At 42.8% G+C, this 23,759-nt stretch overlaps 1 protein-coding gene across 9 annotated transcripts in view; it reads right to left on the reverse strand.

The window, feature by feature from the left end:
* HIVEP1 (HIVEP zinc finger 1) overlaps positions 1 to 23,759 on the reverse strand; it is an 88,052-nt gene that overhangs the window by 27,549 nt on the left and 36,744 nt on the right. For all 9 annotated transcript variants that reach the window (XM_083518922.1, XM_083518923.1, XM_083518921.1 and 6 more), the window contains one exon: positions 6,522 to 6,575. In XM_083518922.1, coding sequence (XP_083375048.1) covers positions 6,522 to 6,575 — 54 coding nt within the window. The remainder of the gene's footprint in view (positions 1 to 6,521; positions 6,576 to 23,759) is intronic.

The following is a 23,759-nucleotide window of genomic DNA, read 5'->3' on the forward strand; positions in this document are numbered from 1 at the left end:
TGCGCTCAGGCTTCGGGATGCCGGCAAGTCTCCGCCAGCAGCGGCAGAGCTGCCGCTGCTGGCAGAGAGATCCGCGAAGCCTGGGCGCGCTGCGCACAGGCTTCGGGATGCCGGCAAGTCTCCGCCAGCAGCGGCAGAGCTGCCGCTGCTGGCAGAGAAATCCGCGAAGCCTGGGCGCGCTGCGCTCAGGCTTCGGGATGCCGGCAAGTCTCCGCCAGCAGCGGCAGAGCTGCCGCTGCTGGCAGAGAGATCCGCGAAGCCTGGGCGCGCTGCGCTCAGGCTTCGGGATGCCGGCAAGTCTCCGCCAGCAGCGGCAGAGCTGCCGCTGCTGGCAGAGAGATCCGCGAAGCCTGGGCGCGCTGCGCACAGGCTTCGGGATGCCGGCAAGTCTCCGCCAGCAGCGGCAGAGCTGCCGCTGCTGGCAGAGAGATCCGCGAAGCCTGGGCGCGCTGCGCACAGGCTTCGGGATGCCGGCAAGTCTCCGCCAGCAGCGGCAGAGCTGCCGCTGCTGGCAGAGAGATCCGCGAAGCCTGGGCGCGCTGCGCTCAGGCTTCGGGATGCCGGCAAGTCTCCGCCAGCAGCGGCAGAGCTGCCGCTGCTGGCAGAGAGATCCGCGAAGCCTGGGCGCGCTGCGCACAGGCTTCGGGATGCCGGCAAGTCTCCGCCAGCAGCGGCAGAGCTGCCGCTGCTGGCAGAGAGATCCGCGAAGCCTGGGCGCGCTGCGCTCAGGCTTCGGGATGCCGGCAAGTCTCCGCCAGCAGCGGCAGAGCTGCCGCTGCTGGCAGAGAGATCCGCGAAGCCTGGGCGCGCTGCGCTCAGGCTTCGGGATGCCGGCAAGTCTCCGCCAGCAGCGGCAGAGCTGCCGCTGCTGGCAGAGAGATCCGCGAAGCCTGGGCGCGCTGCGCACAGGCTTCGGGATGCCGGCAAGTCTCCGCCAGCAGCGGCAGAGCTGCCGCTGCTGGCAGAGAGATCCGCGAAGCCTGGGCGCGCTGCGCTCAGGCTTCGGGATGCCGGCAAGTCTCCGCCAGCAGCGGCAGAGCTGCCGCTGCTGGCAGAGAGATCCGCGAAGCCTGGGCGCGCTGCGCTCAGGCTTCGGGATGCCGGCAAGTCTCCGCCAGCAGCGGCAGAGCTGCCGCTGCTGGCAGAGAGATCCGCGAAGCCTGGGCGCGCTGCGCACAGGCTTCGGGATGCCGGCAAGTCTCCGCCAGCAGCGGCAGAGCTGCCGCTGCTGGCAGAGAGATCCGCTGGGAAGGAATCCCTTGGACCCCCGCCGGACTTCAAAAGAGCTTCGGGAAGTCCAGCGGGGGGCCAAGGGATTCCCTCCCAGCCGCCCGCCTTTAGAAGCGCTCGGGGGAACACCTGCCCCCGCCGCCCCACTTCGGAAAGCTGTTCCGAAGTGGGGCGGGCAGGCGGGGACACCCGCCCCCGCCGCCCCACTTCGGAAAGCTGTTCCGAAGTGGGGCGGGCAGGCGGGGACACCCGCCCCCGCCGCCCCACTTCGGAAAGCTGTTCCGAAGTGGGGCGGGGGGCGGGGACACCTGGCCCCGCCGCCCCACTTCGGAAAGCTGTTCCGAAGTGGGGCGGGGGGGGCGGGGACACCTGGCCCCGCCGCCCCACTTCGGAAAGCTGTTCCGAAGTGGGGCGGGGGGCGGGGACACCTGGCCCCGCCGCCCCACTTCGGAAAGCTGTTCCGAAGTGGTGCGGGGGGGGCAGGGACACCCGGCCCCGCCGCCCCACTTCGGAAAGCTGTTCCGAAGTGGGGCGGGCAGGCGGGGACACCCGCCCCCGCCGCCCCACTTCGGAAAGCTGTTCCGAAGTGGGGCGGGCAGGCGGCGACACCCGCCCCCGCCGCCCCACTTCGGAAAGCTGTTCCGAAGTGGGGCGGGCAGGCGGGGACACCCGCCCCCGCCGCCCCACTTCGGAAAGCTGTTCCGAAGTGGGGCGGGGGGCGGGGACACCTGGCCCCGCCGCCCCACTTCGGAAAGCTGTTCCGAAGTGGGGCGGGGGGGGCGGGGACACCTGGCCCCGCCGCCCCACTTCGGAAAGCTGTTCCGAAGTGGGGCGGGGGGCGGGGACACCTGGCCCCGCCGCCCCACTTCGGAAAGCTGTTCCGAAGTGGTGCGGGGGGGGGCAGGGACACCCGGCCCCGCCGCCCCACTTCGGAAAGCTGTTCCGAAGTGGGGCGGGCAGGCGGGGACACCCGCCCCCGCCGCCCCACTTCGGAAAGCTGTTCCGAAGTGGGGCGGGCAGGCGGGGACACCCGCCCCCGCCGCCCCACTTCGGAAAGCTGTTCCGAAGTGGGGCGGGGGGCGGGGACACCTGGCCCCGCCGCCCCACTTCGGAAAGCTGTTCCGAAGTGGGGCGGGGGGCGGGGACACCTGGCCCCGCCGCCCCACTTCGGAAAGCTGTTCCGAAGTGGGGCGGGGGGGGCGGGGACACCCGGCCCCGCCGCCCCACTTCGGAAAGCTGTTCCGAAGTGGGGCGGGCAGGCGGGGACACCTGGCCCCGCCGCCCCACTTCGGAAAACTGTTCTGAAGTGGGGCGGGGGGGCGGGACACCTGCCCCATCCGCCCCACTTCGGAAAGCTGTTCCGAAGTGGGGCGGGGGGCGGGAACACCTTCTGAAGGCGGGCAGGGGGCGAAAGTCTTTGTCCCCCCTGCCTGCCTTCCCAGGGGCTTTTAAATCGCCCCGGACAGCGGAGAAGTCCTCCGCTGTCCGGAGCGATTTTAAAATGCCGCTCGCCAGCATTTTAAGATAGCCCCGCACAGCGGAGAAGTCCTCCGCTGTCCCAGGGTTTTTTAAAATGCTGGGGGTGGGAAGAAAAGCCCTTGTCCCCCCCCCCCCAGCCTTCAGAAGAGGTCCGGGGACAGACTGTCCCCGGACCTGGTCTGAAGGTGGTTTCCCTAGGAACGCATTAATTGATTTTCAATGCATTCCTATGGGAAACCGTGCATCGCAAGACGAAAAAACCGCAAGACGAAGAGAATTGCGGAACGAATTAATTTCGTCTTGCGAGGCACCACTGTACAGCATTTCACTGAACCGCACTAGTTTTAAGTACATTCTTAATTTACAGAATTTGATTCAGAGACCCCTCCCAAACTTATTTCAGTTCTTGTACATATTAATTATATTCCATTTTCATCATGTTTTCATTACCACTATACAAACCATTTGCTCAGTTAACTGCATTAAATATGAATGAAATTCATTAGGATGAATCTTGGTCCAACAATGTTCCCTCCTCATCTTGTCTCTGGGTGTGCTCAAGAGTAACTCCATTAAAACCAATGCTTTTCACTCACGATTAACTTTATTGATTTCAGTGGGTCTATCTTGAGTGGATAATATAGATACTAGTTCACAGTTTGGACATTCTGGTCCTTGGTCCCCTCGAAAATCTATTATACAGGCCCTAAGGCTGGTGATATATTGATAAGATTGTCCAAAAATGGTTTGAAGTCCATATTGAGATATTGGTTTCATAATTTTTGACCTGTCGATATATTGTGAATCATGAAGTGTGTGGGTGTGGGTGTGAAAAACCGTGAAACCAGCTAATGCCTTTACACAGCTCCATCCTTATTTTGGACATTGTTATATATCACAAAGTTCAGCTGGTGATATATCATAATGTTGAAAACCGTTCACCTCTACACAGTTCCATCCTTATTTCAGGCATCATGATATATTGATATATCACAATGATTAACTGGAGAAATATTGTGATGTTGAAAACCAGTTATCGTCCAGCCTTAATGGGCCCACCTTCAGCACATGGGACTGTTTCTAAGCTGCTCTATTCAAATGGAATACTTCGTCAACAAGAAATACTACGGCAGAGATGGGGAACCAGTGGTTCTCCAGTGTTGCTGGACTCCCACCATCCTTGATGGCTGTGACTGCTGGGAGCTGGTGTTCAACTATATTTGGAAAGCCACATGTTCCCCATTCCTAAGAGAATACAAAACATAATTCTGCAACCAAGTCTTCATTTGAGTCAGGTGGGGAAGGTAAATATCTAAAAGTCATTTGCACTTCTGGCCTCTAGACCTTTAAAATATTCACTTGAAAACATTTGAATGGAAGAGTTTCTTTTGTTGAGACGTACTCAGCAAAAATCAGTGCATTCATGTATTCTTTCTTCATATTTAAGACAGAATTGTCAGAATAGCTTTGAAAGATTAAGTGCTAAATTAAGCACACTCAGTGTGTTTTCTTCTCTATTGTCAAAACAATCCCAGCTCTGCTGGGTCTGGCACCCGTTACTGATTTACTGAGTAGATTTCAGCAGTGAGAGATTTAAAGCATATGCACTTACAAATGTTATGTTTTCTTCAAGAATCATCAGCAGAAATTAACTTCTCCATTCAGACAAGAATTTAAGAGCAGTGATGTTGAATTAGAATCCTAGGTCAATGGTATAGAAATGACTAAGACACATAATTTAGATGGGGGAAAGGCAGCTGGGACTGGATATCAAACAAGTTGCAGGAAGACATGGCCACAGTGAATACAACTGTGGACAACCCAATGCTTCTTCCTCAGGCACAATATGTTTCAGCCTAGAAAACATGTAAAGTTGAGCAGTCAAAGGAATGAGGACAGACTGAAGTGGGGCATCAATATACAGATTCACCCAACAAGAAACAGAATGGGATGAATGAAACCTGACTGAGACAGAAGGAACAACCAGCTTGCTGTAGCCTAGTTACATTGGGTGAACCTGATACCTTTCAAGAATTTATTTTGCTTTTAAAATTAAGCTATGATCTGGGTTAGCAGAAATGGACAACAGTACATATTCATGCATGGAGAAACCCAGTGATGTATAAAATAAAGGATTTGATTACCTAGATACCCTTTAAAGTATGAGTTATCTTTACTGGGCCATCACTGTCAATGTGGCACTAAAATAAAGGTATTGCTGTATGTAGAGGTAGCTAAGGCTTATGTCAGTTGTGCCCTACTAAAAGTGCAAAATAATATAAGTTATTCTAGGTGATGGAGTTTTATTCAGTACTAACAAAATGCTGTAAGTTATATGTATTTGGAGGCAAGGCTTGTATACTGCTGACAAATCACATTGAACTTCCTTATGCAACCTGTGTCAGTGAGAGCCAAGCAATCCAGTGTTAGATACAGAGAGTACATTTTGTGTTTAAACCTGGTAATAATTTGCAATGTAAAAGACCATAAACTAAGGGCTGATTTCACTTTTTGTGCTCTGGGACATATAACCAAGTATTCAATATATGCTGGCCCTTACAAGATGTTTGGAATCAGGGGAGAATGTGTGTCTTAAATTTAAAAGTCCCGAAGCTGTAGATTGAGCCCTTTCTGGCAGCTGCCTCAAAAGGGTTTATTTGGGTGTATGTGTGTTTTTAAAGAGACATATACACAATTCAACACTAATAACCTTATGCAGAGACCTCAGGATGGAGGCCTTAGCTTCCTTCCCTTTCAGAGCTCCGCAAAAAAAAATTCCCTGTGACGATCATTTACCAGTAACAGGTTTTTAGGACACTTGAATGAAAATGGTCAAAATTTAAATTCCAAATCAACGCCCAGGTTTTCAAGACTATTGGATGCCGATGATGGAAATACAGTGGTGCCTCGCAAGATGAAAATAATCCGTTCCGCGAGTCTCTTCGTCTAGCGGTTTTTTCGTCTTGCGAAGGAACCCTATTAGCGGCTTAGCGGATTAGCGCTATTAGCGATTTAGCGGCTATTAAAGGCTTAGTGGCTTAGAAAGGGGGGGAGCGAAAAAAATCGCAAGACTCGCAAGACGTTTTCGTCTTGCGAAGCAAGACCATAGGGAAATTCGTCTTGCGAAGCGCATTGAAAAACGGAAAACCCTTTCGTCTAGCGGGTTTTTCATCTTGCGAGGCATTCGTCTTGCGGGGCACCACTGTACAAAATAATCAGTAAGGAACATGGTAGTAACAACATCAACATATTCCAAGCAGCTAAAAGTATTCCAAGCAAGTTCAAAATGACGCAAATATGGAGAGAACTTTAATAATTATTAAACTAAGTTCTTTCAGTCCATTTAGCAAGAATACTTTGAGGATAAGGTAATAAGATTGCACCATCAACAGCTGCTTAAAATTTAGGGAAGATAAAATTATCACAGTTAGTTATTAGGCATTATAGCTAAGTGAAACCCCCATCTTCTTAGACCTTCTGCTCCTGAACAATTTCTGGGGGACAAGAACAAGAGAGGCATCTGATTGGCTACTGTGGGGAACAGGAGGTCGGACTGGGCTAGTCAACATGGTGCCCTCCAGGTGTTGTTGGGCTCACATTCCCATCAGCCGCAGCCAACAAATCCAATGGTCAGGAATGGCTGGCCACTGTACTATATCTGCAATGTGAGTTGGTGATGGTCTTTCATTATTAGTATTATTTGCATATCAATATTTATTATTATTATTATTATTATTATTATTATTATTATTATTATTATTATGGGATTGCTGGAGAAAGACTGCAGGAAGAGAAACAGTGGTGTGTTTTACCTTTCTGTGAGTCTTCTGTTTCATTAAGTTCTTTTTGTGCTTCTTCAATTTTGTCTAATGAAAACAAAAAGTAAATCAGAAAAAAGAGGGGAAAACATACTTTGATCACAAATGGTTTTAATTTCTTCCCCTCACTTTGTTGAATAAACACTTGTAAAAAACAAACAAAAACAAAAACAAAAAACCCACCACCCTCTTTTTAACATTATGGAACAGTTTACCCACCCTCATATACAATGCGAACACTGTTCGTTGGAGGTGTAAGGAAGGCAACCAAAATGATTGATGAACTGGAACAACTACCCAATGAGGACATTTTAAAAGGCTTGGGGCTTTTTGGCTTATTATTTTTTATCATTTATTTTTATTACATTTCTATCTTGATCTCCCCCCCCCCCGCAAAGAGAGACAAAAGCATAGACAAAATGGTAAGTGGGGGGTATTGTGGAAAAAGCAGGTAAGTACATAGATGTGAAGGCACATAAACAAACCAGGAAAATTGGTTTGTCATCTATCCACCCCAAATTTTCTGGATTATTTTCCAGGCCTTCACATCTTTAGACAGGGGTATGCTTTTTCATCTCTTATACTGCACAGTACTTCTTCACACAACGCATAGTCAAACTATGGGATTTCCTCCCATAAGGTGTTGTGATGTGTACCAACTTGGATGGCTTTACAAGGGAATTAAGACGAGCTCATGGTGGATAAAGCTATTAATGGCTACTAGTCATGATGACTATATGTTACTTCCAGTGTCAGAAGCAGTATGCATCTGAATTCCAGTTGCTGTGAAACATGAGGAGGAAAGGGTTATTGTGCAAACAACCTGCCTATGGGCTTCCTGTGAGAAGAGAATGCTGGACTAGACAGGCCTTTGATCTTATCTAGCAGTGCTCTTATGTTCTTAGGGAAAACCATCCTGCTCCGAAAGCTTAGGCCATGCAGCCCATTTAAAACTACATTAATATTAATGTCAATTAGCGCAGCCCATTAGTGGCTATGCTTCTGGCTACAAGTGTATGTCTGAAGAAATAGGGCTTAATAATGTATCCATGAAAATACTCAGGCTGTAATAAAAATCCAGGAGGCAGGAGTTTCACGTTAAGGAATAATCACAAAGACTGATGCTATTCAAATACATAATGTGGGTGGGATTATGCGGTGCTTTCAGAGGATGTAAAAGATCAGAATGTGACAAAGGAAAATAGGTGGTTACAAATATATGTAGGGTTCAAGCAGTTTGGGATTTCAATCACTGATACTTAAACTACTGGAGTAAAATCTTCAAAGTCTTAGTCCTGAAAATAAGAGGTGTCAGAAGTTAAGGTTCCTTACATCTGGATTCTACAGGAAAATGTTACCAGATGTCAAAATTGCAAGTAAGATATAAACAGTAGGGAAAAGGAGAAAAACTTTAAAAGTTCTCTTCTGCACATCTTTGAAAATCTAAATGAACATAAGGTTTAAATCAATGCCTCTTTTTCTGAGCAAAACAGCGGGAAACGCCTCAAAGAAGTCCCCGTAAATTTACTTGGAAAAGATCAGTAAATGCTAGTATACTTATGATGCCTCAATCACATTTATTCTGGTATTGCCCAGAGTGACCTCAGTATATTAATGTACTGATCTAAACCTTCACGCTGGTACAGCATCCCACTTCAGGTTATGGTATCAGCCTCATTGTAAGCACTTTCTGCCTTGATCCAGAACCTCCTTTAATAAGAAAGTAATATTCTGACCCATCTGTGTTCACTGAATATTAACTGTCTCTTTCCTGGTTCCGATTATGGCAGAGAACAGATATGATGAAAAGTGGGTTAGAAATAATGGTATTATAGAACTGTAAAGTTGGAAGGGACTCCAAGGGTCATCTAGTCCAACCCCCTGCAATGCAGGAATCTCAAGCAAAGCACCCATGAGTGATGGCCTCCCAACCTTTGCTTAAAAACCTCCAATGAAGGAGAGTCCACAACCTCCTGAGGGAGTCCATTCCACTGTAAATAATTAAATATACATACATAAATAAATGGCTACCATTATTTGTTGTGTATGTTTTCCAAGTGCTTCTGTCCCCAAAGGGCTCCCTTTCTCAGTGACTTTTCAGCACTCCTTGTGAAAATGTTTAGCTTTAAAGTGCCCTCTTTCCTATTACAATAAAGTGACAGAAGCTTTGTTTTGATCCAAGCCATGGGGTTTCTAAATAGTTCAGTGAACACTTCTGAAGAAACTTTATTATTCCTTATTATTTGATTTTCTAGTTGCCTTACAGTCCCTGTTCTAACTCATCCCCATGACAACCACAGAGACAGGTTGCTATCCTTTTCATATCACCTTACAGAGACCAAAGAAGACTTGTTCAAGGTCATCCACAAAATCCCTGTCTGAGCTGGGATTTGATTCAAGACCAGGCACTTTTTCTGTATATGTGAGTGTTATAATCTCATTTCCAGAGTATGTTAACACTTATAATTTTTATTATTTAGATTGTGGTAGATTGCAGTAGTGGGGGAAAGACTGTTGAAGATTTGGATTTAACAATTAAAAAGTTTTATGAACAGTAAAAACAGACACACAACCTGTAAAGAAGATTATAATTTGGGATGATCAAATCCAGCAAAAGGAAACCATACCTCAAATACTGATGTCCACTGTGTTTCAATATCATTGCAGGTGTGTAGGGCAGATACAATGACAGTATTACATATCTGTTCAAAACTCCTTATACATCACCAATGATTTCTGATGGCAGTCGAGAGCACAACCCATTCCAAAGTGGTCGTCACTTAAAAACAATTAGGGTACGGGGGAGCCGTTGTATTCTGATACCCAAAAAGAGCTAATTTTACTGTTATTAAGGAAATTACCTGGCCGCTCAGAGGAAACTTATGCTAAACACCTTCTTGCCAATAAAGAACAGGATATCATCAGGCCTGTTGCAAAATTCTGTTTTATAGCACCAAGGACAAGGCAGTTGTGGTGACAGTGATGGCCAGCGAATGAGTACTGATTTTAATCACTGGGATACAGATTTTAGTGAAGGAGTGTTATTTTTAATGTAAATAAGTTTATAGGGCAATTTTAATTACATCTGCTTCTTCATGCAGATGTGGCATAAGTTGTTGTTGTTGCTGTTAATTTGCTGTCTGGTCTTTGACCACAATAAAGATTGATTGATTGATTGATTGATCAGGGGTAAGGGACCTTTTCCAGTCTGAGGGTCACTGTCCCTTCTGTGAAACCTTTCGGGACCACATGCTGGTGGGCAGGCATGAACAGCAAGCAGAACAACAAATGTAATTTTTATATATGCACAAGCTAGGTTCTATACCCTCTCTCTCTCCTGCATTCAAATAATCAGTAAGCATTATCAGAGTTCATTCTAGCCAGGCTGTGGGTTACTTCACCTGGGTTGTGAAGGAAGGCCAATGTGGGGCATGGCCTGGGAAGAGCTCTTTTACTGTTCTTTCGAATAATGTCCAACACTTTGGTACCCTTTACCTGTGTGTGTTCTAGGAAAAGTATATCAACAGTAGAGCAATAATTTCACTTCACAAGTCTTAATAATGATGCTGCTGTGCTGGTATAGCCTTTGTAAGTGTCATTTTATCTCGGCATCATTTTGTCAACTTGCGCTGAGGTTTTTATGTTGCATGTCACCTGTCTTTCTTGCAGACAGTCTGCTGCCTAGTTCGTGATTTGCCATATTATGCTTGTGAGTTCAATTTATTTATCTCAGCTGAAAGCATTTAAAATCAACAGGGGCACATCAGTACAGCTTTCCAGTTTGCTGACATCAGTTTCTGGCTGAACCTCTAAAATGTCAGCACTGTTGAAATTACTTCTGAGTAGCCATTTAGAGGATTGCACCTTCCTTTTTATCCATGTAAGCTCTAGACCTAACATACACCATGATGCTAGTGTTCAAAATTTGAGTTTTTAAGTTTTTTGAGAACGACCTTTGGCAACCTGGCACCTTCCACATCTTTTGGACTACAATCTCCAACAGCCCTAGCCAGCACAGGTTGGTGAAGGCTGTCCTTGTGTTTCCAGCAGATAGAACAAATTACATTAGCAGTAAATAGGAACAGTAAATGAGCAAAACACATACAGTACTTCCAACTTCCAGTGCCCATATCGCCTATGCCGAATTGTAAGGATGACAATTAGCAACAAAAGGTAAAAGATGTATTGGGAACTGCACTTTCAAACTAGCAGACTAATGAGCAAAACAATTAGTCTCTAAATGCTAATTTGTACTGCTGGACAAACATTTGTTATAGTTAAGAACAGAAGCCAAGGAAAAATGTGTCCCTCCTATGTTCCGTATTTCTGCTTGTGACCTTGAATGAACTCTATACAAGAAAACATGTGGACTGCCCACGTAAGAGCTAATTTGCAGCTGATAAGCAAGCATAATCATTCAGAGAGAATTTGAGAAAAGTGGACTCGAAAACTTGACTGAACTCTGAATCGGAAATGTGAAATGTTTTGGTAACATTTTTGTTGTTGAAACAGTGATAGATGAAACTACAATTTCTGGGAAAGCTAAACAGCAACATTTAACAAGTAACTAGTCTCATATATACAAGTTATTTAAAGCAACAAAAACAACCTAAGTAGACCATTGGACATAGGCCAGTGACGATGATACCAATGTAACTATGTTGTCAAAAGAACTGGTCTTATATGTGATCTTGGCAACCAGAACAGTAATTGCAACTCAAGGGAAAACAGCTCAAAATATTACACTGGACGCTTGGTACCACTTACTGTACTCTGGAATAAATCTATAGTGGAGGAAACCAAGCATGATCTGAGATTTTGAAAAGGACTAGAAACTCCAGACACTTTTTATTCCTTTATGACACACACAGCAGAATCATCGTTTTCAAGACAACCCTCGTCACAAGCCTGGCAAATCTGGAACTAGACTTGATGATTTGATAAAACTGATAATCTTTACATGCACTTCATATGCAACTACACACTCTACGTGCCTATTTCTTAGTTTTGTTTCTCATCTTTTAATTTTTGTCTGCTGTTTTAATAAAATGAAAAAGTTATCGAAAAAGGAAAAAGATAAATCACTGCTCATTCTCATTGGTTTAGAAATGGAAACTGCAGCATCTCCCTGAAAGACACTGTGTCTGTGTTAATTGTTTTTTAAAATCTGAGGACAAGCAGCCATTGGGCAAACGACATGGTAGCAAAGGTCACTCGTTGAATCATTAGATTAAGACATCCATTTACAGTACACAAGTAGCATTACATAATGGCTTTACTTCTCATTACTGAGAGCAAGTCTTATTTGTTTCCCAGAATAGGATTTGTTACTATATTCAGTTCAGTAAGATATTAGCTGTGGCAACAAATGTTTTTTATTGATAATTTACTTTAATATTATTTCAATAGTATAAACTACTCACAAAACTTCAAGGGGGGGGGGGGGAATCACACATGATAATGTATCAATCTATCTCCTAAATGACAAGTGTTTGAGAATAATGATATCTGGATGATTCCCAGGCTATAATCATGATTCCACTTGAGCTCATAGGAGTTCTAACATTGATTACAGTAGCAATAGGAATGATTCTTTGGTGTTTAAGAATGCACAACCAGGATGTACATCTGTGCGGGTTCCTTCCTGTGCTTACATTTGCTAACTTATTTTTAATTATATAATAAATCCTATTTGTGAAACTACAGGAATGAATTTCTTGGTGACATTATAGTCTCTCCAAAGCCAGGTAAGCTACCTGCAAAATGTGTAAACCAGCAAAGTAAAAACAAGCAATGTGACTTTTTATACAGAGCAGAAGGTATCAAAATGCACCTACATAGGTCAGGCAGGCATCTGCACAATTTATGATGGAAAAATTCCTACACGTGTACTGGCATATTAATGATTTTGTTAAGTATACAACCTCTGTTACTAAGATGGTCTCATGTCTCTGTGCTTTGAGACTCAAGAGTCTGGTTGAGCTTGTATTCAAATAGCAAGAAGGCTGTCATGATTTCTGGATTCAAAAGCCTTCTCTGTCCTATTGATAGCAGGTTTATCAGGCCCCACATGGATTGGTAAACTCATTATCTTCTAATTTTTGAGGGTTCTAAGTTCTGCCTTATGTCAAAGGTTCTTCTGAGAAGAGGAATAGCAAAAACCTGTCTACCACCTAGGTCTCAAATATCAACTTTTGGTACCTTAATTCTTGAAGATGTTGTCCTAAGGGAGAAAAGGATGTTGTTTTTAAGAACTGCATTAATAGCCTATCTGAAGGCTTAATTATGTTTTTGATGGTGGAGAAAATTAATTAGTACCTGTATAGTTTCAAGGGGAACTGTGTTACAGTTGGCCATGATCACAGTATTATTACTTTTTTTGCCCACCTTTCCTCCTGGAGCTCAAGGTGGCTTACATGATTCTCCCCCTCCCCATTTTATCCTCACAACAACCCTGTGAGACAGACTAAGCTGAGAGACAGACTGTGAATGGTCCCAAATCACAGCTGAGTGGGGAGGGGGGTTGAATCCTGGACTCTAACCACCACACTAAATCTAGATTTGAATTATTTCATACATAATTTTACATAAAAAATAGTCCCCATTGCTGCTGGGTGGCCTTTCAGGTGGAGTTCATTTTCAAATACTAACATGCCACATAAATGTGATATTCATCCATACAGCTTCCCTTTTCCCTATAGAGAAGACAACTTTGCTTTCTAATTTGAATATATACAGTGGTACCTCGGGTTAAGTACTTAATTCATTCCAGAGGTCCATTCTTAACCTGAAACTGTTCTTAACCTGAAGCACCACTTTAACTAATGGGGCCTCCTGCTGCTGCCACACCGCCAGAGCCCGATTTCTGTTCTCATCCTGAAGCAAAGTTCTTAACCCGGAGTACTATTTCTGGGTTAGCAGAGTCTGTAACCTGAAGCGTATGTAATCTGAAGTGTTTGTAACCCGAGGTACCACTGTATTATGCAACTTTGCTTTCTAATCTGAATATATATTATGCAACCTACTTGATAACAATCAAGTGCACAGCACAGACGTATCTTACAATCCTACTAACACACATTAAAGTTACCTTGAAAACTGGCCCTCAGTTCAATTTTATTAGCATTCAAGAACATACACCAAGCAGTCTCCAACCTTTCACATATGAAAACAGGGGAACTCCTGTATTCAAATGAATGGGGCTACAGTATCAGCCCAGTTTAGGCCAATAGTAGGCTGAACACAAAAGCAGGCCAGAGAAAATCCAGGCTTAAACATGCCAAAATCATAAAGTGGGAACTAAACGCACAGACAAGCAGGTGGTTCATTTTATTAACAAAAGTTGCAACCCATGTAATTTGGATTTCATTTGTCTCAGTGGAAACATATGTTTGGGCACCATCAGAATTATAAATATACAGTATCTCACAAATGCTTTACAGAATAGCATGGTAGGCATAGTCAGTTCCTTTGGGGTGCCTGCTTCCTGGGCTTTAGCTACCATGTGTGTTTATCAGTACAAAAAACAAAAATGATTTAAAAATCAACAGGCACTTGGCTTGCTATAGCATCTCCAGGTGAGAAGGGTGGAGAACCACCCTGCTAAAATTAGGCAGAAAGGAGGACCGAGGACAACTGCATGTTGAAGGTGCATCACAAAGAGTCCACCTAGAGCACATGGAAAGAGAAGGCCTAATTCTATGAATCTCACTTATGGAATTTCTTAGGCAAAAAGAGGAAAGTATCAGATTCACTATGATCAAAGTGGCTACCTGGCAAAGCTAAATAGTCCAAATCAAGAATCTGCCAGCTATTCTGTACATGAAATACAAAGGGCACTGACTATTTTGGAGGCTTTTCAGAGGAATGTTTTACTACTTCAGTGTGTGTCCCCCCCCCCCTCCCGGGTAAAATTGTAAATATTTGTGTAAGCTTCCCAGAGCCCTTCAGAATAGCCCTATCAATTAGTCTAAACAAACAGTTGTGTGCACATAAAGCAAGCAAAGGTTTCCATTAATGACATTTACATCTATATCTTCCATCCCAAAATGTTCCAAAGACAGGACAGAGTGAAAGAAAATGGTGCATCAGGCTAATATCTGTAATTTTATTGTTGTTGTTAAGTTATTAACCACCTTAAGTACAGTTTCTGTAGAAAGGCAGAGTATAAATTGTAACAAATTAAGTTATGAAGGAGGAGAATTACACTGAATACATTTCCCTATCCTACTATAAGCATACATAGAAATGTTATTACTGCATTTGGTCCACCCCAGATAGGTCACTTTGGTGTTGCAAACACAGCAAAAACCACAGGGGAGGCAGCAGTTATGAGTTACCAGTCTCTGCAGCCACAGTAGGTGATATAATTCTTCAGTGGTTTGACTTCATCCTCGGTAGTATGGCCGTCTCTCAAGACAGACAGATGCCAACAAAAATTTGATGCTATTCTTGGTAATCCAGCAAGGTGTCAGTGGTCTGGTTTGCACATAAACCATTGGTTAATATTATGTATGAACCTCACCCAGCAAATTAACTATGATTTATTAGCTATGGTTAAGGCTTGCTTGTTAATCAAGGTTTGCTGGTTGATAAACTTTAGTTACAGTTAACCGTAGCTTATCATTTTGAGAACGTCCTCCTTACCTATGGCTAAGGAGCTGTCACCACTCAAAAGCAACAAAAGCTGTGATGCAAGAGTGGGGGGAAAATGATTATTATTTATTGAATTTATATACCATCCTAAACAAGGAGGTCTCAGGGCGGTTTACAGAACAAATTCAAACCACTCTCAAGGTTGGACTGCTCTTGCTACAGTTTTTAATTATTATGTGATGTACAACCTGAGGTTTAACTCTGGTTAATATTAACTACGGTTAACATTTACCATGGTGTTGTTCTGTGTGAACCAGGCCTGAATCTGCTAGTCACCCAACCCTCATTACTAACAGACCATCAGGAGGAGCTTTCTGGCTTAGCATTACAGTCATGTGGCTACCCCCTAGCCACAATGATAATGTTATTTGCTTTAGTCAAATATGCAGGGGTTTCACATCACTGGCCACTACCTATATTTTCAGATGCTTGGTAATTGCAATCTAAACGGAGTATTTAGAACTGCACTTTTAGTGATTTGTCACAGGTTGAGGGGAAACAGATGGGCTCAAACAGATGGTGCTTCAAGAATATCTTGAAACTCTCAGACCGTCAAGATGCATAGGTTCTCTATTTTCAGCAAGTGCTCCCCCATTCAAGGGACTACATAACCATAGTAACGAGCCTGCTGACTAGGTACCACCCAAAGCCTGTCTATGCAAGAGTCCACAGAAAAAACCTTATCCCTCTATTCTTCACAATTACTTAAAACCTTGCACAACGAGCCTTTCCTTTTCTCCCCATTCATTCTAACCGGCAAATACGAATTCAAACATATTTTTTAAAAGGTCCAAATGTCTGCAAAAAGAACAGAAATTGTTAAGCACAAATTGTAAGGGGGTGGGCGGGGAGAACCCTATGGCAATCATCTATTTGTTAAGACTAATGCATTTGGTGCATTAGATTTATGCCTTTTGCTTATTGTGTTTTGTATTTGAATGTCTAGAGCACACAAAGCCAACGTAGTGTCCTCTAGATATGCAACTGACCATGCTAGCTGGCCCAGAGGAGTCCAATAATATCTGGAGGGCAACACATTGTCTACCCCAGGCCTAGGGATTCTTCATGCTTGTTTTAATTCTGTTTCTCCAAACAGGATTTCCTACACCATTGTGCTAGTATTTATATTTTAAAAATCAGAAGATTAGCTTCCCCCCGCCACCAGTCATACATAACACACTGACAAAATTCTGAAGCCTAAACCGGAGATGGTTCACGTTAACCAGAATAATATAACTTGGTTCTAAATCCAAGTGTAGTGTAGTTATTATAAATTAAGACTTCTCCCATGCCTATTGAAGTATTTGAAAAAGTTGTAAACTGCATGTATAACGTGCATGTTTTACTTTAAAGGTAGGATTTAAAGGCTATATTTGTGTACAATACAGGCATTAAAGATGGTATCCAAAACAGACCTGACTGCAGAAACAAAGAAACCTGTACCACCTTAGATTTACCACTAGGAGTCAGCTTTGTACAGGTCAGAATGAGCACCAGGCTGTAATGTACCTAATATATGAAAAATAGTGAATAAGCTAATAGTACTGAGCATTTAATTAGAATTTTTTTGTACACAATTCTGTCGTCTTCCTAGTGCTGTAGAGAGATTATTAGTCTACACTCGACTGAGCTCTCTTTGCCAAGAAAACTCTTAAAGTCCTCATCTGGTAGAATTCATATGCCAATTCAGAAGCAGGTCATGTCCACAACTTAGCTTAAATCTGCTTGAGACAGAATGCACAAAGTTTGCTTTGAGACTAAGTAACTTGCCCAGTCTGGTACAGGAATAGTCCTGGAGCAAAACTGGTTGTTTCAGTTGCAGAAAATTCTCTTTGCAGGGAAGAAAGGGGTGCTTAACTCTCCCCTCTCAGGCATTTTCCCAGTTTCTACTTATTCCTGGCATTAGTGCTATAGATTGGTGCTGATCTCACAAACATAGGTACAGAACTTGGGGGAGAGGAAGCATTTGGGAGAAAAAACGTGGCGGGGATTTAAAAAAAAATCCCAACCTTTCTCTGCAGTGAGAAAAGACTTTCGAGCTAATGCAGGCTTCCTCAACCTAGGCCCTCCAGATGTTTTTGGTCTACAACTCCCGTGATCCCTAGCTAGCAGGACCAGTGGTCAGGGATGATGGAAACTGTAGTCTCAAAACATCTGGAGGGCCAAGGTTGTGGAATCCTGAGCTAATGATTACATGCCCAAACATTGCAATGTGTAGTTTGATTTTGTTACGAATACTGCTGCAGTTCTAATAAATAAATTATTTATTTATTTATTTATTTATTTCTACCCCGTCCATCTGGCTTTGTTTCCCCAGCCACTCTGGACAGCTCCCTACAGAATTAAAAAGCGATAAAATATGTAACATTAGAAACTTCACCAAACAAGGCTGCCTTCAGATGTCTTCGAAAAGACAGATAGTTGTTTATTTCCTTGAAATCGGATGGGAGGGCATTCCACAGGGCAGGTGCCACCACCAAGAAAGGCCCTCTGCCTGGTTCCCTGTAACCTCACTCTCTGCAGCGAGGGAACTGTCAGAAGACCCTCGGAGCTGGATCTCAGGCTGAATGATGGGGGTGGAAACGCTCCTTCAGGCTCTTTAGGGCTTTAAAGGTCAGCACCAACACTTTGAATTGTGCTCGGAAACGTACTGGGAGCCAAGTTCTTGATGGTTACGTTTGACATGATGGCCAGCAAGCTGAGCAAAACATTGGACCTATACTAAAACCCCAATACTCTACAAAGGAGAGGTTATTCCTAGGAAGAACACTCTTGTTCCAAAACCCATTTCCATACAAGTCTCACTAAAGCAGTAAGTTACTTAGCAGCAGCTGTTACATGAGCACACCATGAATATATGTGTACTAGCTCTAGCAGAATCATGGACGCAAGTACATTAAAGCTTTACTGAAAGCATCTCTAGCTCTAACTGCCACCATAAGCATTACCACAGCCTCTGCAGCTCCTTCATCCATGGCTTCAAGGTTTCTCCTCTCCAGGGAACGATGAGCTCTGGCATCATGAACAGATATCAGAACTCCAAACGTGTGCACACATACACAAGCATATATTTATAATGGAACAATAAATATAAAAAACTTTGACACAGGTGGCTGAGCCACCAAGTTTCTGAAGCTGCTCTAACCCTGATCACAGCGAGCAAAGGGAAAAAGGAAAGTAATGTAAACATTTTTTTAAAAAATGCCAGCAGTGTTATGCTTCTTTATACCCAAAAATAAAAATGTGGAATATTGTCTACTAAGTCTTATGAATACTTTGGGATAATGCATGTGACATCATCACTGATGTTGTCTGACATGCTTAAAAAAATGTCAAGCCTGCTAGAGTTGTTTCTTAGAACGGGTGATTTTATTCACACATGAACAGGCAAAAGTGGGGCTCAAAAGCATGAATGGCAAGTAGTATGGTCCAGGACAACGCAAGATAAACTTAAAAATTGTCACAGGCTCTTTTTTGTTTTTGTTCTTGTTGCTATTTTGCCATTTCTCTCTCAATACCAATGTTCTTTTCTATAAGTACATACAAAATGTTAACACTCCCATGCATCTGATGGGAGTGCACAAAGTGTATGAAGAAGGGGATTCTAGTGCACAAAAGCTTTTGCCACAATCTATTTGTGTTCAACGCGCCACAAGCCTTTGTTGTTTTAATATGTCATGGAGAATGCCATGCTAGAAATCTTCTCCCTACGAAGCCCAGCTTGTGTAGGAAGCCTTTTCAAATGGGAAATCGCTCAAGAATTCCAAAGTGGTAGTGAGTCTCCCAAGGGCTGTACCATGCAATTTCCCCCCTCAAAAGTACAGACTGTCTTTTACCGTTGGCAGAAATGGGAAAGAGAAGGAATCGTGTTGGCACTGCGTTTAATTCCAGGGGTGGAAAAGGTAATAATTCTGTTGCAATTGCCACTGAATTACCCGTGCTTCTAGAAGGCCAAGATGTAGCCACTCCCTAGGAACTCCCTTTGGCTGATTAGGTTCCCATGCCCTTTTAAATGTGTTTGTGGGAAGGGATAGGGGGGTTATTTGTGTGTGTGTGTGTTCTTGTTTTTATTATGTATTTTGTGTTTTTATGTTGGGAACCATCCTGAGATCTACGGATGAAGGGCGGCATATAAATTTAATAAACAAATAAATCATAAATAATAGGGTAACAATCACCAAATGGAATGTCTAGTTGCCATTTTGGGGCCAGCTGGCTCAAAAGTCGTATTTTTAATACAACTGAAATATCCCAGATAAGATTCTAAATGATGTGTTGTTAGTGTGTGAAAACAGAAAAGAGTCAAGGATCCCCAGGCATGCACCTCCAGATGGTGGAAATGTCAGGTGCCATCCTGGCACCCGGGAATCTTCACTTGGTTGCAAATGGCCAATAGCCAGGTGCAAAATGTGCCTGGTACCTGGCAAATTTCAAACAGTGTCTCAAAGTGATTGAAAATATAGTAATATAAATAAAATAGTGACAAATATAAAAACAGTTAAAACAATTGCATTTATAAATAGACTTTGAAACAACAACAGCACATGCTTAAAATCAATTCAAATCCCAGTTGGGATAAGGATTTTAAGAGGTTTGTTGAATGAAGAATACTTTAAGCAGGTGCTGAAAAGGCAATAAAAATGCATGTGTAATATGCATCACCGGGGGGGGGGGGGCGTGTTTCCAAAGGATAGCTGCTGTCACACTAAGGGCCTGATTCCGACATCACACGGAATAGACCTCCTGAATAGGATGGTATTTGCAGAATGCCCTCTCTTGCACAAGGCAGCAATCAGTTGTGTGTGTAAGGGATGAGGTGATCTTTTAGGCAAGATGCTAGTGACAGGAGTATCATTCATCCACTAGTGGAAAGGCTCTCCTGATAAAACATGCATTTTGAAGTTTATATCCTACCTTTCTATTTTAAAAAATTAAACTCAAGGCACTTATCAAACATAGAACTAAAACTAAAAACATTCCAAACAAATGAAACAGGAATTATTGGATAATATAGGTTAGAGTCCACCTTAGGGCTTACCCTGTGGTTGCAGTGGAGGCAAAGAAATCCTCCTTCTCTGTCACCATTGTACCTGCACAATTAGCCAGCAGAAGCTATTAGTTGTCCTGTGGACTTTGATAATATGATTGACTAGGAGCTCTTCTTCAGGAAGACATCTGCAAAATGTGGGGGTTGCACCCTAATCTCCTGAAAAGGTTCTTTCCCCCTGTAACTGATGAAAATGTAGGTACAGAATGACCAAATTTAACATTCATGGTTACAAAAGGAGTTAAAAGTAATTGGTAGTCCAGTACATGAAATGTGACAATAGAGTGGAAAACAGCTGGCTATGAGAGTAGATTGAAGGTGCCAATAACTTCCAACTCTTGATGGGCATTTTTATGATCTGGCCCAAACCTGAGTGGAAGACCTCAAGGAAATGCAATTTTCTATTTGATTTCCAGATTACCAAGTAGTAATCTTTCTAATGCAATTTATAAGTGTTACCATTGAAATTTAAGCTTTAGCTGAACAAAACAAATGGCAACAGAATAAAAATATGAAGGGCAACAAAGCCCAAACTGATTGCTAAGCTGAACAGAACAGAACAGGATGCCTGCCTCTATTTAACAGTTTATGCTGAGTGGGTTGTTGTTGTTTTTACTGTCACTTCATTAGCAGTGTATCTATATAATCAGCAATGTTAATTTGCATAAGCAATATATATTTCGTATTAGACTTTTGTATATGTTCACAGCTAAAGCCAAACCATGGCCAGAGAAGATGCCAACTTTATCTGTAACAGTACATATTGGGCTTAAAAAAACCCAGTTTATTACAACATATGTCTAAGTCTTTTCATTACTTTTACATCATACAAATTTTCTCACTCTTCTCCTCCGACTCATTCACCAGGCACACCCAACATGAACTAAAACAGACTGTATATGCAATAAGTATATGATGAAATATTACTTTCAACATGGTTCATCAGATCTTAGTTTTAAAATATTCCAATCATGTTAATCGATTAAGGCACCCTAAGCATCAAGGCGTCTTAACAGCTGTCAAGGCAGAATTCCATAGAGAATGTGCATGGAATTCCCTTCAGACAAGTTTGCAGGCTGGCAAAGGATGGAGAGAACAATCTCTCCCACCTTTACCAGCCCGTGTCTTCTCTCCTGGCCTTGGAGGAAGGGAAATAGAACATCACTGGATTGTCCAAAGAGCAATGGATTGATCTGCAAGTCAGTTGTCAGCTCACTGAGCTTTTATGCATATAAATCAAGTGGGCTACTGAGAAGTGCTCCATGATTCCTCCACCACCCTGTTGTGTTTCTAGTTCAGCCAGTGCCTGCTTTTTACTCATAAGAAGGGCCCACATTGTGATTAAAAAGCAAGCAAGTAAAAAGTGTGCAGCAAGTAATTTGTGGGGGGCTAACTAGCAAGTTCCGCTGATTTTTGGCTTCATCCTCTGAAGTCTACTCTTATGTTCTCTAACTCACAATTGTTTGAACACACACACATTAAACCAACCCACCTTTCTCCAGTCCATTGACCAGGAAACTTCTTCTAAATTGATTAGTTCAATAAATTTATATTTGTGAGATCATTCATACAGTATGCAACTAAATCAAAGACAGGAAAGGGGTAGCAAGTGGTGACAATAGGGGCTTGATATTAGGTAAAATAGGGAAAAGGAGAAGAGGGTTTCTTTTATAAGGCCTTAAAGGGTTGATATACTTGATAAATTGTTCTGTTTCAGGAAAAAAGATGGTGCTACAACTAACAGCATAATTTTACATGTGTGCCTGGAAATAATCCCCATCAAATTTAGTGGATTATGCTGCATACAAAGATGCCTGCAAGATGAAGAATAACTAACACAGAGAGACCCTGGAGTATTGATAATCTGACACGTTAATAAATGTTATTAAAATGGACCAAGCTTCACAAAAGGATAAGATACACTGGTCACAATGTTCATCTGGTTATATAACTTTCTCGAACTCATAACAGATGAGACATGAAATTCCCAGAAGACCCCGTTTATTAAGCTGATCGCTCATTATCTATTTGACTTTATAAAAAATTAGGTCAACGGCCTCCCCAAATGATAATGTAATCTAGAGAAACACCTTGACCAATTACCCTCACGTGGGAGGAGATGGACAGATGGCAGGGAAAGTATGCAGTTCTTATCAACTCTGACCTGGCTGTGCTGTAATTAGACTAGGACATAAAGCATTTTCTTAATTGTTCAATCAGTACCACTCACTCATCATTCTAATGAGTGTTTTTCCTGTTCCAGGAAACAGGAGTTGTACATTTTCCATGTACTTTTTGCTTACCCTATTGGTCAGAGTATGTTATATGTCTGTATTGACTCTTCCCCACCCCTTTTCTTTTGACCAACATAATTCTGGGTCATGAATAAACCGTTGGCATGGATAGAAATGTCAATCTTTATGAGATAATTTGGGCAGCAGTCAGTTGTGGCAATGCTATTTTAATTTAGGGATGCTAACCATGAGAAATTTGCAAATTTCCCTACTATGTGAAAGGCTAAATTAAAAGGACACCAAGCCCCTGTGCCCCACAAGTACCTTGCAAATCAGTAATAAGATCTCCAACAAACTTGTAGTTTCACATGCCCCTGTATGAATTTCAACTCTTGCTAGACTCAGATTTTTAACTACTAAAAATATGTACACTTTCTTCATGTTCCACAGAATAAGAATATTTTTGCTCACATTTTAGCTTTTAATTCACAAATTCTATCAGCACTTTTTCTGAAGAGGCACTTCAGAATTTGAAACTTTGGGGAGTATGTTCGGGGTGTGTGTGCAAGAACTGGATTTCTAGCTTCTTAAAATGGCCTAGAGAATGGCAAGTGCATTGACCCAGGATGACAATATTTGTATGGAACACTAACCAGGCACTTTTTGTTTCTAAACTATAGCAAATAAATTCCCTGTAATTATTTGTTTTTCATTAGCTCATCATGCAGTCTAGGTACAATTTGTTGTTGTTTTTTAATTAAGATGAAGTTCTAATACGTTCTGCTAGAATGCCAGAATTCACAATTTACTATTTGCTATTCAATCTCAATTAGATCTGCAGAACTACCCCTTCAAATATATAACATGGACAAGGGCCTTCTACAAATCCATTAAGCTTCAGAGGAACTTTGGAACTAAATCAGGAGATGTGTCATGCATTGCTTCCTTTCCACAGGAAGTATTTACTGAAATCCTACACTGTCAAAGGTCACTGTCAAACAAACAATTCATTCTTTGCTTTCAGCTGCATAGGCCTACTGCAGCCAAAAATAATTTTAAGGTCAAGTAACACAATCTTGATTTTGATCCATTTGCCAAATAACTCCCATAACCCTAGCTAATATTCAGTCAAAAATACTTAACAAGAGATGTATTCCAAGAAAAGCTAATATCATAGAACCGTGTGTCCTTAACAAGCGTTGTAGTAGAGTATCCTGGCTTTGGAAAATGTTATATTTAAAACTTAATCTTCCAAAGGTAACAATATAAAACAGACAAACTGGAGCTGTAAAAAAG

Source organism: Podarcis liolepis, assembly GCF_965112155.1.
Source record: "Podarcis liolepis genome assembly, chromosome: 8".
Lineage (NCBI taxonomy): Eukaryota > Metazoa > Chordata > Lepidosauria > Squamata > Lacertidae > Podarcis > Podarcis liolepis.